The 16221-nt window shown below is 33.3% G+C and overlaps 1 protein-coding gene across 1 annotated transcript in view; it reads left to right on the top strand.

Moving 5' to 3' along the window:
* Positions 1–15618, top strand: part of GABRG1 (gamma-aminobutyric acid type A receptor subunit gamma1) — a 49504-nt gene extending 33886 nt beyond the window's left edge. Inside the window, exons 4-9 of the mRNA XM_036261652.1 lie at positions 3744–3964; positions 4940–5022; positions 5280–5417; positions 5536–5688; positions 7613–7824; positions 15144–15618. Coding sequence (XP_036117545.1) covers positions 3744–3964; positions 4940–5022; positions 5280–5417; positions 5536–5688; positions 7613–7824; positions 15144–15413 — 1077 coding nt within the window. The 3' untranslated portion in view covers positions 15414–15618. The remainder of the gene's footprint in view (positions 1–3743; positions 3965–4939; positions 5023–5279; positions 5418–5535; positions 5689–7612; positions 7825–15143) is intronic.
* Positions 15619–16221: the final 603 nt, after the last annotated feature.

The following is a 16221-nucleotide window of genomic DNA, read 5'->3' as shown; positions in this document are numbered from 1 at the left end:
ATTTCGGGATCCGAAGTAATGGATTTCTCATGGTAGAATGATAAAACAAACAAAAAAAAGATGATATGCCCATCCCAACAATGGATACCTCGGAGGAGGACAGTCCACCTCTCTTGTTCTCCCATAAATAGGTACATGAAATAGGCAATATTGTATATTTAATCCCATGCAATGATCTTAATGTAAATAACATTTTAGAATTACTTTATAAATAATCATATTTTATTTTGGAAATTCTCCAGTTGAAAAATAAAATTCCAAATTTAATTTACTCTGTGAAATTTCAAAGTTAAATCTGAGAGTATCTTAACAAGAAAGCATGTGTATGGAAATAAATAGTAATCTGCATTTTCTGGAGTGCATGTAGTGTTTGACAGGACTGGTAAATATTTCTCACTTTTTGATCCTTGTGCCTGGAATCTGAATCCACTGACAAATATGCATAAAAAAGGGGAAAAAGAGATGAACAAACAAAACATAAACATTTTTATCAGTAATTAAAGTGGAGTTGTAGAATAGGGCTAGAGTATGAGACCTACATAAAATTGCCAGGACTCCCTTGTACCTGGCTAAATCCAACCTTCAGTTTAGACTTTGAGAAAGTTCATTCAGATCAAGCTTGGGATTCAGAAAAAGAATAAAAGACAAGAACATACGGATAAACAATTTACAATAGTTTACATTCACTCAGTTGAGAAATACGGAACAAACTTCACTAAGAGGTAGAGTGAGTAAGAAATAGGACAAAATGAAAAGACTGTGTGTGTGTGTGTGTGTGTGGGTGTGTGTGTATGAAACATTAACTGGGTAACTGCTACTTCCTAGCACAGCAATTATTCCTTTTAACTTGTCTAGCAATGAAATACATGCATGAGTTTTTAAGTCTTTCTGAATCTATGAATGTCCATTGCTGCTGTTACAGCTCTGCAGGTTTATTTTATATGTAACTTGGCTCGGCTATGGTACCCAGATATTTGTCCAACACAAGTCTAGATGATGCTGCAAAGGCATTTTTTTTAGATGTGATTAACATTTAAATCAGTAGACTTTGGGTAAATCAGATTATCCTTTATAAGGTGAGTGGACATCATCCAATCAGATGAAAGCTTTGAGAAAAGACTGAGGCCCCTTGAGAAAGAAGGCATTCTTTCTCCAGACTGCCTGTCCCTCATGACTAAAACATCACCTCTTCACTTGGTTTTCAGAATGCCCTGCAAACTATACTTGTACCTTTCTCCACATGTCTATAACCCTTAGATTTGATTGACTGCTGTCATTTGGCCCACCATAAAATCTGGCCATGTGAATAGATAATTTAGGAAGAGATTAATGTCCAGGTGGAAAGACCAGATCACATTCAACCAAATTTCATGATGAAATTATGCACCTACAATAATTACCTAGGCAGGTCTGCATTTTATGTAAAGTTTCTTTTATTATTAAAAAGACAGCGGTAGTGAATTAGCTAGTTAAGTGCAAGACACACTGCATAATTGGAAAGCTGACAGTGCAATAATAAGACTACACTACATAAACTTTCATCAATTATGGTTTGATTTAATGGAGTTAGAAATCAAGATCGCTCACCTCACTATCATTTACTATTGCTGTCTTGTCAACTAACTTTCAAGGAGACAGGAAGTCTCATAATGTACATTGGATGTCACGTGTTAAATGCTCTGTTTCTTATTTCCAAATGTTTATCCTGGAAGCTATTGCACTTGTTCAGGATAAATGGAAGTTTCTTTTCATGTTTGTTTTGCTTATTCATTATGCAGATTATTACAACCTCTAAATGGGAACATGAAGTACGAGAACATGGTTTCATTGTTTTCTGGAAATTACACTAAAACAAATGAGTGAAAGAAAAATTGGATTTTTCAATCACGTACAAGACAGTACAAACTTTACTAACCTTACCCCAGTGAGACACTTATTAAGGATTAGCGATTTAAAAGAGCTTGGTATTATTAACCTCTGTTGAGGATTTGGTCAAGACCGATAATTATCAAGACATCTTTCTCTTCTTGATCTGAGATTGAGGGAATAGTTTTGAATAGACAATTTTTCGCATTTCCTCAAGACTCTCTGCTTGGGAGAGTTCGAGCCTTTGGAAGTCATAACTCTTTCAACAGTGACTAGCACTTTTATAAACAGGTATTCTAAAGACGATCCTGTCAGCTGTTACTAAAGAAGATTCACAGCTGCTTGCTAAATCCCACCCCTGGACAAGTTAGCTCTCAAGTGACACTTAATGCCCTGTTAGTTTGGAATGTTGCAGCCAAGTATACCCACCAAGTAGCATGCAGTTCCCTCTACCAACCAATGTTGGGTCTTTGCTTAGCCATAGTCCTGGCACATTTGTATGCCTCTTTCATCATTTTAAGCAGTGTCTGCTGTTTAACTACATACCAACGTACAATGAAATTCTCAGATGTCATGTTGATGAGATACTTTTCCTGAGATCCATCATATCTACTGATGATCTACTCATCAGAATGACGGTGGGCCTTCTTTCCATTTGCATTTATTACTAAAACCAGAATCCGACCCTGGCCGGTTTGGCTCAGCGGTTAGAGCGTTGGCCTGCGGTCCAGAGAGACCCGGGTTCAGTTCCCACTAAGGGCATGTACCTTGGTTGCAGTTTGTCCCCGGCCCTGGTTGGGTTGTGCGGGTGGCAACCACTGGATGTATCCCTTTCACGTCGATGTTTCTTTCTCTTTTTCTTTCTCTCTCTCTCTCTCCATCCCACTCTACCTGAACAAAAAAATGAAAAAATGTCCTTGAGTGAGGATAAAAAAAGAAAACCCAGAAACTGTGTCATCAATGAAGGCTACACTACTGTTAGACTATGAATGGTTAATCATTTATGTCAGTTGAAGAAGTTGCTTGGATAAAGCATAATTTATCCCAAAGAAAAGACATCTGGCCTGAGAAGCAGGAGGTCAGGATAGGCATGAAAGATAACTGTTGTGAAGCTGCCCAGGTAGTGTGTGTGTGTGTTTGTGTGTGTGTGTGTGTGTGTGTGTGCGCGCGCGCGCTTTAAAATATTTTAAAACAGCCCAGCTGGTGTGGCTCAGTGGTTGAGTGTCGACCCATGTACCAGGAGGTCGCCAGTTCAATTCCGGTCAGAGCACATGCCCAGGTTGTGGGCCCAATCGCCAGTTTGAGGCATGCAGGACGGGCCAATGGATGTTCTCTCTCATAGATGTTTCTATTTCTGTCTCCCTGTCCCTTCCTCTCTCTTTAAAAATCAATAAAGAAAAACTTTTTTTTTTTTTAATATTTGAAAATCATAATCTAAATAATCATAATTAATTTGGGGGGGCAAAGAACAATATAAGGACTTTTAGGTTATTTGGTGAATATTTGCATCTTAATTTTTTATTTACTTTGACCATGTGAATATCACAAAATTAATATAATTTCTAACAATAAGATCATTTGCTTTTGTATTTAACGATTATATCCTACATATTATAAATTTTTAAATAAAATTTCCCAAAAAATATGAAGCCACAGTAAGTAGCAGTAATTACTAAAAATATTGGATTATTTTTACATGACTCATGTAAACAATTTCAAAAAATTAGATTATAGCATATGTTTTTTTCTACCAAAAGACAGTTTAATTGCTATCAACTTACAGAAACTTTTTAATATAATAATTCAAGCATCTAAAGAAAACATCTTAAAGAGTGGCTTCACTATTTCATGTCATTCCTCTTCTTTTTATATTTCAGGAATACACGATTGATATAATTTTTGCCCAAACCTGGTTTGATAGTCGTTTAAAATTTAATAGTACTATGAAAGTGCTTATGCTTAACAGTAACATGGTTGGGAAAATTTGGATTCCTGACACTTTCTTCAGAAACTCAAGGAAATCTGACGCTCATTGGATAACAACTCCTAATCGTCTGCTGCGAATTTGGAATGATGGACGAGTTCTATATACTTTAAGGTAATAATGTTTGAAAATGTACAGCTGCTCTAACTTATTTTTCATGCTGGTGTTTGATCAATTTATAAATGTCCCTTTTTTAAAGTTGCAAAGTAAGACATATGGATTTCCTTTTATACACTAAAATCTACTATGGTGCAATATTTTAGAAATTCTTGTTCAAGCTCAGAGTAACACTGATTTTTAATAACTTAGTAAAAACATTCTTAAGAAAGAATTAAATGAATGCTGTTGTGTAAGATTCAAGTTTATTTAATTAATCATCTTGAACATACTTACTTATTATGAATAATCCATAATGGAAAGATGTTCATGAATAATTAAGAGAAAAAAAATTTTCAGACTTAATCATGTACACCCTGTTAATTGTGTGTTTGTGCACACATGAGCCCACAGGTATGTGTGTTGATCTCCTTGAATTACAAATTTTTAACTTTATTTATTTATTTATTTATTTATTCAGTTATTAATTTTTATCCTCACCCAAGGACATTTTTTTATTTTTTGTTCAGATAGAGTCGGGGGGAGAGAGAGAGAGAGAGAGAGAGAGAAACATCGACTTGAAAAGGACACATTGAGTGGCTGCCACCCACACAACCCATCCAGGGCCCGGGACAAACTGCAACCGAGGTACGTGCCCTTAGTGGGAACCGAACCCAGGTCTCTCTGGACCGTAGGCCGACGCTCTAACTGCTGAGCTAAAACTGGCCAGGGCCAAATTTTTAACTTTAAAAAGAACTTATACTAAATGTATACAGATACAACTTAGTTGGCTAGAGAGGAAAATGTTAAATTGTCTTATTCATCTATAAATGTTATAATATTGCTATGTAAGACTTTGAGATTTTAGAATGATTATTTTCTAATATATCAAAATCCATTATTGTAGGCCAAAATCATGTTTGAAAATTAGAGAAAATATTTTTAATGCTTGAAATTATTTTTTATTTTTAAATATTTTTTTCATCTAAATAGATTGACAATTAATGCAGAATGTTATCTTCAGCTCCACAACTTTCCTATGGATGAACATTCCTGTCCACTAGAATTTTCAAGCTGTAAGTGATAAAATACATGATAATTTTCATAGAAACTTAGACTCAGGACCTGTTCATTTAAAAATGTAAAATGAAATAAAATAAAATACAATGTATACAATTTTCTGAAGCGTAGCTTATGTTCAACTGTCTTAGATAAAATAATTATAATGACATGAAGAATTTTAAAAAATTTGTCTTTGGATAATGTTGGTAGGGCAGTAGTAACAGTTGTGGATCTTGTTAATCTATATATTTTATTTTAATTTATTATCTAGATGGATACCCTAAAAATGAAATTGAATATAAATGGAAAAAGCCTTCTGTAGAAGTGGCTGATCCTAAATATTGGAGATTATATCAGTTTGCATTTGTAGGGTTGCGGAACTCAACTGAAATTTCTCACACAATCTCTGGTAAGAAGGAAACATAAATGAGTCAAACAGCATTTGTATTTCAATCTATGGGTTTTATTGCGATCTATACTTTTAAAAATATTTTAGAGCCAAAATAAAACTTTTTTTTTTCTTTCAGGGGATTATGTTATCATGACAATATTTTTTGACCTGAGCAGACGAATGGGATATTTCACTATTCAGACCTACATTCCATGTATTCTGACAGTTGTTCTTTCTTGGGTGTCTTTCTGGATTAATAAAGATGCAGTACCAGCAAGAACCTCACTCGGTAAGACATAATATTATGCTATAGTGTTATGGGACGTTTACAAATATTTTACTATATAAAGTTTATTGTTGAATATATTAGAATATTCCTCTACACTACAATCAAACAAAAATGAACATAACTTTATTGCACTGTAGTGTTGAAATAAATACATGAAAAACAAGAATGAAATAGAATTGCAAAGAACTTGAAACTTTGGGAATTATTTTTACTTTTTTTATTAATAGAGGTCAAGGAAAACATAAATACACAGCAAGAATTAACACATGCAAATTATACATAATCGCTGCATTTAATTTTAGTCAACATTTTCAATCACTTTTCATCAAGATTTTATTTTCTTTTCTAGCTGAATCACTAGTAGGCAACATTATTGACTGGTATGTGTTTAGAAATCTTGAAGTGCCTTGCTCTTACAATGGTGCTAATGAATACTCAGCTGTTCTAAAGGGCAGGCCACTGAAAGGAACAATAATCTTCTGTAATCTGTAAAATGTTACTTAGTCTGTGAATATTTTGAGAGTTCCCCGTAAAATGACACTGATTTAAAAGGTAATTGTAATTCATACTTGATAAAATAGACTTTTATTTTCTTTCTTTGGCAATCTATTTCAATCATCAACATCATATTTTAAAAATGTGTCTAATGACCATACATTTGTTTTTAAAAAAATGATCACTTAAATTCATGTATTGATAAACAAAGATATCTCATTGATCAGTTGATTCATTCCCCAGAATAGTGCAGGAAGTGAATTACATTACTGAAAAGTGTGCCTTACAAAGCAAAGTAAGTTAGGGCCATTGCTTTTTTCAGCAGAAAGAGGTTTTCATTTGGTTTCTATGATAGCTAGTGATTAACTTCACTTCATAAATACAATAAAATGCAAACTACACAAAAGTAGCAAGATAAAGCCTGAGGAACCTAGCTCCATTTTGGAGATGCAGTTCCTTTGGGAGTCTGAATGGAAGTGCAGACATAGTTAGTGGATAAAGTGCACTCACACCTGAGGTTTGTTTCCTATTTAAACAATTATCATTACTTCAAATTACATGTGGTATCAAGGTACATAAATGATCTTAGATTATTTATATGCTACTTTGAAAATGACTTACATATTATATTTTTGTTTTTAAACCTTATTCTTGTGTGTTTTCTAAAGAGAATTTGAATAAATTATTTATACCATTAGGTTTGTATGAAGCCAAAACTCATATGCCATAGTGCCATGAAAGAGAATAGGCAATTGTGGAATTGTGCTTTTGCATGAATCTGTATGTTTAATATTAGGATATGAACTGTACAGATAAGTGATAGATATATCTTGAAGAATATCTCTTATAATTGTGGGTCCTATGTAGTTGGAATATAAAGGTTTTTTTTTTTTTTTCAGTTATACATACATACATTAGAGAATATTTCAAACTAAATTTTAATAGATGCTTAATATATAAATATTTGCAAGATACAGGTAAAGCATTGCTTAAAGGGGAAATTATAGCTTTATAACGCTAATATTAGAAAGGAGGAAAGATTTAAAGTCCATGTTCTAAGTACCCTCTTTAACAACAAATACATTAAATAAATATCTTTCTGTAGGTTGTGGCAAAAGTAGGTTTACAGGCAGCCTCATAACAGTTAAAAATTGAATAGCCTATTCCCACAGAGGAAGGGAAGGATGGATCCGGAGAGTCAACTACTTACAGTCCACAGAATTTAGATGATTAAGATACACAGACACAAAGAACACATCGAACATAATGTAACTATGGTTACCAGTATTTTTTTTTCTTCTGTAAATCACAGTAATCATACGCTTTTGTGTGCATTGTTTATTTCTGCTCACAATGTTGCCAAATCAGATGAAAGAATAAAAATGGTCTGTTAGGTTATTTTTCAACTATGGTTTCCATCTCTCCACAGGTATTACCACAGTTTTGACTATGACCACTTTGAGCACAATAGCCAGGAAGTCATTGCCTAAGGTTTCTTATGTAACCGCCATGGATCTCTTTGTTTCTGTGTGTTTCATTTTCGTTTTTGCAGCCTTGATGGAATATGGCACTTTGCATTATTTTACCAGCAACAAAAAAGCAAAGACTGCTCGAGACAGAAAGCTAAAAAACAAGGCCTCGGTATGTTAAAAATCTTTGTTTCATAAACAGGAATTTACTATTAGATATACTATTCATGTTATACTTACTTCAACTAATATAGGTGCTTGAGGTACCCTGACAAAATAAAAATAAAATTAATATGAAACTGGAGTACCTCACATTGTCCACCAAGGAAAGTATATTTATATTTCCCCTTAGAAAAGTCTCTTGGATCACCTTAATTTTTTTATTTTTTTATCCTCACCCGAGGACATTTTTTGATATTTTGTTCAGATAGAGTGGGAGGGAGGAGGGAGGGAGAGAGAGAGAGAAACATCGACGCGAAAGGGACACACCACTGCAACCAAGGTACGTGCCCTTAGCGGGAACCGAACCCTGGTCTCTCCACACTGCAGGCCAACTCTCTGACTGCCGAGCCAAACGGCCAGGGCTCTTGGATCGCCTTTAAAGACTGGTTTCAGGTGCTGTGAATTTTCACCAAGTGGTAGATTCTTATACCTAAAAAATAATTTAAGACCATTATTTAAAGAGATTCTATGTTTTTGTGAGGATTTGGAGTTTGAACAACAGGTGGCCCACAAATTTAACTTACCTTTTAGAGACAAAGATTCTTCTTCAGTGTTGGTATTCAATTGTGTTTGGAAGACATAGCTAAACAGTTCTTTTCGGTTTCTGCATATTTTATACGCTCTTACTCCCTTTCCAATCAGGTGTCTATCTTCACTTACATCACATCAAGTCAATATATTGGAATTGATTCTAAGATGCTCAAGTGTTGGATGATTAACTATAATTTCTTGTTATAATGGCAATTCTAAAACCTTAGAGTAATATCTAACAGTGATCATGTCGGGCACTCCCCTAACTATTTTGCATGCATGATTTCATATGCTCATCTGAGTACAGTTCAGTCATTTGCACAGGGACATCCTCAGAATGTGAAGAAACCAAGACTCAAACCCAGGTATTTTGTAGTGCCTCAGCTCTAGTCTGTGATCCTTACTTTATATTTCCTTTTTGCAGAGAACGCAGTAAGTAAACATCCGTTTCTCAATATTAGTTTAAAAAGGCACTTCATTGCTGACTCCAGAAAATGTTTTCAACATGGATTTGTTCCAAAATACCCAAATAAATTAGAACTGTATAACATAGCCATGCAGGTTGACAAGGTTATAAGCCTACTATACTGTTTCTATAATGGGGCATCAATTTTCCATATTATCTCCTAACCTTGTAAGTTCTAAGATTCAATGCTTTTCTTCCTTCCCCCAATTTTCATTAATTTCTTTACAAAACTTTGCTATACTTACAAATTATATTTTAGTTTTCATGTTATACTCCTAGGAACAAATTTTTGTGAATTTATTTTCAGATTCCCACAATATTCCAAGAAAGCAGAGTACATTACTGGCAATACACATTTGAGAACTTACATTGTAGAATTGGCTTGTGAGTTTCTCATGCTAACATTACCTTAACTTATGCATAGGACATATTATGACCCCTTAATGGACAGATTATCAAAGGATAATGATGTCAACTTTAATATAGATTTGCAAAATTTTAGATAAAAGAAAATGAAGCATTTCTACCACTTTCCTTTAAACAAAGCCAATCATCCTCTCTGGATTTTCCATTTCATCATTTACTCATCCACAGCTATGTTTAGTCACTACCTTGAAGATTTTACTTATGGAAATTATGAATGAAAGCCAGACGGTGTACAATCTCACATGGATTCTCTAATTTCATTCTAAGAATATATGACGTAGATACTATTATTATAACAGCTAAGGACACTCAACTAGTAAGTGGCTGATTCTTATCACTCTGACATTAGATCATGCACCCTCAGTCACATTGCATGTCACACTTACTGAGGAAGCTGCAAAGTGGAGGGCAAGCTATACATGATAATGTCTATTCATTCATTTATTCACCAAATATTTATTAAGGACACCCATGTTCTATGCACTGTTTTAGAATAGTTATTTAAGACAAAATCTACATGTTGAGTATTTAAAATTGAGCATCAAGCCCAGGAAACAAAATACTAAGGATGAGAAAAAAAAGGAATAAAAATGAAAGTAGAGCTTTGAAGCACTAAATTTCAAATATCAAAAGTTAAATTTGACATATTATAATTGACTACCTGGGTACAAAAAGTACTTTCTCTAGAGCTATCCAAAATAAAGTTCTGTAGTCTTTTCTTTCTGTTCAGTTATGTGATTCATGAGTTCTTTCAATACTAAATGTCACTTTGAGTGAAAAACTAGAATCAGTAATCAAATCTGACTCCCTGCCTGGTTCAGTCATATATTCTTACTAATCAGGTAAGTTAATATGAGTACATTTGTATAAAGAATAGACACCTCCACTTGATATTTTCTCAAATGTCCTATTTAAGAGCATTGTAGAACCTTTTTTTTCTGTTTCACCCATGGTAATCAAATGCACGACCTTGAGAGAAATCTCTTTCTTTCACTGTCTCTCTCTTGCTCTCTCTGTCTTCTCTTCCTTCCTCTGTCCCTTTTCCTTTCTTCTTTTACCTCCATTCCATCTCCCCACATTTTTTATAAGCCCAAAATTCTGAGTAGTTTAAAATGCATCATTTGTCCTTTTCTTATTCTTAAATTACTATGATAATAGTCTAGGACCAAAGACCTTGACTAGAATCACTGAAATGTCAATAGGTATGTTATTAAGCAAAACTGAAATCCCCCTTGTTGAGGTCACTTTGACTACTTAACTGAGAATATCAGAACACCCAAATTTATTTTAATTAAAGACAGACATTTGAACACAATAGATTTTTAGTTTCAATAAACCTTCTTAGAAAAGCTTAAATCAATTAAGGTGCTTTCTATTTTACTCTCCATATAATATATTAGGAGTTCATGTTGAAACTAGAACACAGCCTATAGATGATTAGAAATCTCAGAAAAACATGTTATACTCAGAGCAGTGGCCTGATATAATCATTTGAGAACAGAACGTATTAGTAATCTATCAATTGGATTAAAATGTAGAATGATACTTATTTCACCAACCATGAACAAGACACTTTGAAGAGAAAAATGATAGAATGTGTTCTCTACTTTCAGGAATCTTTTAATGTAGTTGTAGAAAAATACATTAGGCATGCAAATGCAAGATAATAAAGTGCAATACAAATAGCACTGTGATGTAAAAATCAAAAGAAAACAAAGATACTTTAAGGGAATTAGGTGACTGGTTTCAAATACTTTTACAAAAGCAGAATATTTCTGATGTATACAAGTAAAAGATATTTTTAAGGGAGACATTCTTATGGAAATATCTTGATTTCATGCTCCCACATAATGAAACATGGACTTAAGGAGGGTGGAGTGCTGAGAAGACTATACGTAGCTGTTCTGGAGATGGACTTGTAACATATGTACTGCCATGTTTTTGGTCCTGTTTATCATTTCCATTCTTCCTACCTTAAAGTCAAGTGTTCCTATTTTCTGAGCCTCTTCTGAAAAGTAGCTTCCTTTGGTCTACTTTATCAATTGGCTTATTTCCATCTGTTCTGTATCTTTTAAAAACTCATCACAAAATCTGATATGCTGATGGGCAGCTCAGGATCACCAAGACTCACCTTTACGTGTTTAAAAAAGTGTTTTTTCTTTATTGATTTTAGAAAGAGAGGAAGGGAGAGGGAGAAAGAAATAGAAACATCGATGAGAGAGAACATCAATTGGCCGCCTCCTGCATGCCCCGCACTAGGGGTCAGGCCTACAACCTGGGCATATGCCCTGACAGGGAATTGAACCTGCAGCCTCTTGGTGCATGGGTCAATGCTAAACCACTGAGCCACACCGGCTGGGACTTTATGTGTTTTTAACACTAAAGTGTATTTTGTAATTTTTGAAATTCTGACTAATTTTGTGAAAGGAGAGTGGAGAAAATTTATACTTAGTATGGCATTTTCATGCACAACGTTTTAAATAAAAAATTTAATAATAGTAATATTAGCATTACACAATATAGATAACATGACCTAATAGTTTTCTATTTATCTTACTAATAGTTAATAATATATAATTAATTATGTTAGTATATGATATAATTATATTATGTAAATACATATATAAATATAATTTGCACATACATGTTTTATTTACTACTTAATATTGAATTTATATTAGTATCTTGATACTTAAAATATATTTTGTATGTTTAATGATGTTATTAACATATGCAATATAATATTTAATATACAACCAGATTTGTAATAATGAGAATGTAATCTGTTTTTCAAAATGTTAATTTCAACTATATTCTTAGTGACTTTTTGAAATAACAAAAAAAGGTATGTTCTCAAAACTCTCATTTGACGTAAGAGTAAAACTTATTCAGTTTTGTTGTTTCTTTTTATATCACTTAAACTGATTTATTTTTTTGAATGCTTGCTATTGAGGGGAAGAGGATCTTTATTTGAAAAGTTGTATGAAATGGGTAATAGTTTCACTTCAGATAAATAAGGTTTGGAATATTTATAGTCTCTGGATTAATCTTTCAGTAGTTTCTGAGTGACAGATCTGTCAGTCAAAACATTTATTTTATTGATATTTTTCTCAGCACATATAAAGTCTATTTCTATTCATATTCATCATTCATTAAAGTGTAATGTCTTTCAATTTCTGAATTTTTGGTGTTGTGGGGGCAGCAGGAAACTGGAATATTGTCAGTGTCAGGCGTCACTGCTGGGAGCTCTGCATGATTTTGACCACTAGAGATTAGTCCATTTTTTAAATGACACTCTTGCATTTTTCTCCATTTTTCTGCCCTTTGGTGTTTAATTATCATTTTCATGTGCAACTGAAACATTCTGACAACACACTACATTTCCATTTATGGCAGTTCTGAGTGATATAAGAAATGTGTTTTATGCCATATAACCTTGAAATTAAAAAATAACAAACTTGTATTTTAATCATTTTTCACTCTGATTAGCATTTGAACAATGCTATTTAAGTATTAAGTGACAAGGAAATGAATACCAATGTCTCATTTTAGTGCACCACTGAAATTCAGGAGTCAATAAAGTATCTCCTAGTGTCAACCTCAAAAGATCTGTCATTAACATTTAATAATACACTGCCTCTGCTTTTTATGATATATCTAAGCTGGTGGAGTCATGCATTTATTTGTGTTTAGGGCATTTCTCCTTATCTCCAGGCTGCACATTTTGTTTCTAATATGAATATTATGACTTGTCTGATGCATTTATCTTTTTGAAATATCACAAAATATGATTATTTGCTTCCTTTTGCATATACTGAATTTTAATATCTAGTGATTGAAATTCTATATTACTCTTTAGAAATAAAATGGATTTAATGTTAAGTCCATGTTTTAAGAAGTTTTACTTTTCTTTCTTAATATTTAAATCTGTCCATACAATAGTTAATAGTCATGGCTATGCGATATATTTATTTCAAATTTAAGATTTGAAAAGTTATAAACATTTTTATTAGAAATAATTTAGACCAGACTAAAACAATTTTAATAATGTCCGCATTGTCGCTGCTGTTTAAATAATAAAACCACTGCCCGGCCAGTGTGGCTCGGTGGACTGAGCATCATCCCATGGACTGAGAGGTCTCGATTTGATTCCAGTCAGGGCACATGCTTGGGTTGCGGGACATGCCTGGGTCACAAGATCGATCACCAGTGGGGGTTGTGCAGGAGGCAGTTGATCCATGTATCTCTCTCGCATTGATATTTCTATCTCTCTCTCTCTAAAAAACAAAGTCAATAAAAATACATATTTAAACAATAAAACCACTGATTATAATAAGTTGTAAAGTCGGATCTTATGATAACCCTTGAAATATGCAGAAGTTCTGAAGAGTTACTAGACTTGCAATCTTCATTCATATTTTACTTGCCATTTTATTCAAAGGTCTATTAATTTTTTTCTGGTAACATTTTTCATAAGGTCCAGGTTTTTGTAGTAATTTTGTTATTCCTTGCTTTAACACATACTTTATAGCCAATTTTGATACAGCCTCTTCAGGAATCAACACCAGCAATAGCAACAATAAGTACTAGCTGTTGGCAGCTGAATGCTTGCTGTGTTTCAAATATTTTGCTTGGTGCTTTACGTACATCATCTCATTTTATCCCTAAATATATCTGTGTATTGTTGTTGTGACTTGTACAGCAGAAGGCACAGAGGCAGAAGAAGAGCCACACTTCCAGTTCAAGGTCACACAACTCCACTGGGCAGAGCCCGAATTTCTGTCCAAGCCTGTCTGACTCCAAAGGGAATGTTTTAATGTTTTACAGTGTCACGACTTGCTTAATTTTTATATTAAACTGTTTTTATTATTTAGGTATTACTCAGAACTTGTTATCATAAAAGGTTAATTTGGCCTGGCTGGTGTGGCTCAGTGGTTGAGTGTCGACCCATGTACCAAGAGGTCGCTGGTTGGATTCCTGGTCAGGACACAGGCCCAGGTTGTGGGCCTGATCCCCAGTGGGGGGCATGCAGGAGGTGGCCAATCGATGTTCTCTCTCTTTGATGTTTCTGTCTCTCTCCTTCTTCCTTCCTCTCTCTCTAAAGTCAATAAAGAAAAAAAAAGTTAATTTAAAAGGTGTCCCAAATAATCCTGATAATAATAGTAGCGATTATTACTGGGCAAGATGAAGCACTGATCATATAACTTAGGTATGAAATATACTCATCACAGCCACCACAAAAATTTGGTGTTAATATAATTTTAGCTTTGAGGATAACTACATTGGTACAATTAGTCTGGAACTTGAGTTTTTAACTCTTGTTTATTCTTTCCCCCAAATATGATGCCTTGAGCATATCCACTACTACAACTGCATTGTGTTTTGTATTTATTCACAGCCTCTCCACGCTTGCTTACATTATCAAAATGTCATCTTTGCTATTTTTTCTCATCATTACTAAAATAAATAACTTACATAATATGACATAATAGCAAACAGACATTTATGGCATTGTAAATGTTTTAGAGTAAAATATCATGGAAATATACAGCTCATTTTTGTTTTAGAATAAGATTCATGGTCAATATTTTGGCAGATGATCTTTCTAAAGGTAGAACATCTATATCATTTTTGAGGGGTGTTTTTCTGCAAGATCTTTCAAGTGTATGGTAATATTATGTTGTGTGTTACAAAGTAAATTATAATCTAAAAACATTAACATTGAATACTTCTTTGATTTTTTAAAACCAGGATTATTTTTACTGCATTCTTTTAGAGCTTGCCATAAGGGGACAAACTGATCTTTTTTTTAATGCTGTTTTCTTCTTATCTATTATTTTACACAGATAACCCCGGGACTCCATCCTGGATCCACTTTGATTCCAATGAATAGCATTTCTCCGCCACAAGGAGAAGATGATTACGGGTACCAGTGTTTGGAGGGCAAAGACTGTGCTAGTTTCTTCTGTTGCTTTGAAGACTGCAGAACAGGGTCCTGGAGAGAAGGCAGGATCCACATCCGCATCGCCAAAATCGATTCCTATTCCCGAATCTTTTTCCCAACAGCTTTTGCCCTGTTCAATCTGGTTTATTGGGTTGGCTATCTTTACTTATAAGTTATGCAAAAAGAAAATTTACTAAATTCCATATCATTTACTGCACTTCAGTAACATGAAGTTTAAGTTTAAAATTCAGAGAAACTAATGACTAAAATGTGAATATTCTTGTGACCATTTTAAGACTGTCATAAGTAAGTAAAGTAGCAGTTTGCATATTAAGTTACTTGAATTTATGTAAAACAGATTACTTGTAAAATTCAGTCCATTAAAGTACTATTATATATTTTTACTTGAACTTTATTTATTTTACTTAAATCACATCAGGACTTTGAACTACATTCCTTGATTCATATTTTAAAGATGGAATGATTTTAATACATATTTTATTTAAATACAGTCTATATATATGGCAGCCTGTTGTAATGCCTAATATTTATGTAGTAATTTTATGCCTACAAAATATGGTTAATTGGGTTTTTTGCTTTTTATTTGTATGCCCTGTTTGGAAAAGAGCGTGTTAAATACATAAAGCCATGATTTCTTGAGATTTATTTTCAAGATGTTTTACTCTAAGGAAGAAAGTAATTTACTTATAAATGCTTTATTAATTAAAGAAGAACATGCTAATTTTTACATAATTAAAAGGCCAATTTTTACCTATTTTAATTAAGTCTATTTCCTGACACAATTTTAAATAGAACTTCAGTTACATTTATTTATTTTTAATTAAATTTATTAGGGTGACATTTGTTAACAAGATTATATAGGTTTTTGGATGAGTTACAAATGAGGATGAAAACCACCAAAGTCATCTTTTTTGAAATACAAGGTAAAAAGAAATGTTACATTGAACTATTTTATTCTC

Source organism: Molossus molossus, unplaced genomic scaffold, assembly GCF_014108415.1.
Source record: "Molossus molossus isolate mMolMol1 unplaced genomic scaffold, mMolMol1.p scaffold_m16_p_1, whole genome shotgun sequence".
NCBI classification, from domain to species: domain Eukaryota; kingdom Metazoa; phylum Chordata; class Mammalia; order Chiroptera; family Molossidae; genus Molossus; species Molossus molossus.
This window is presented reverse-complemented; position numbering and strand designations above follow the sequence as displayed.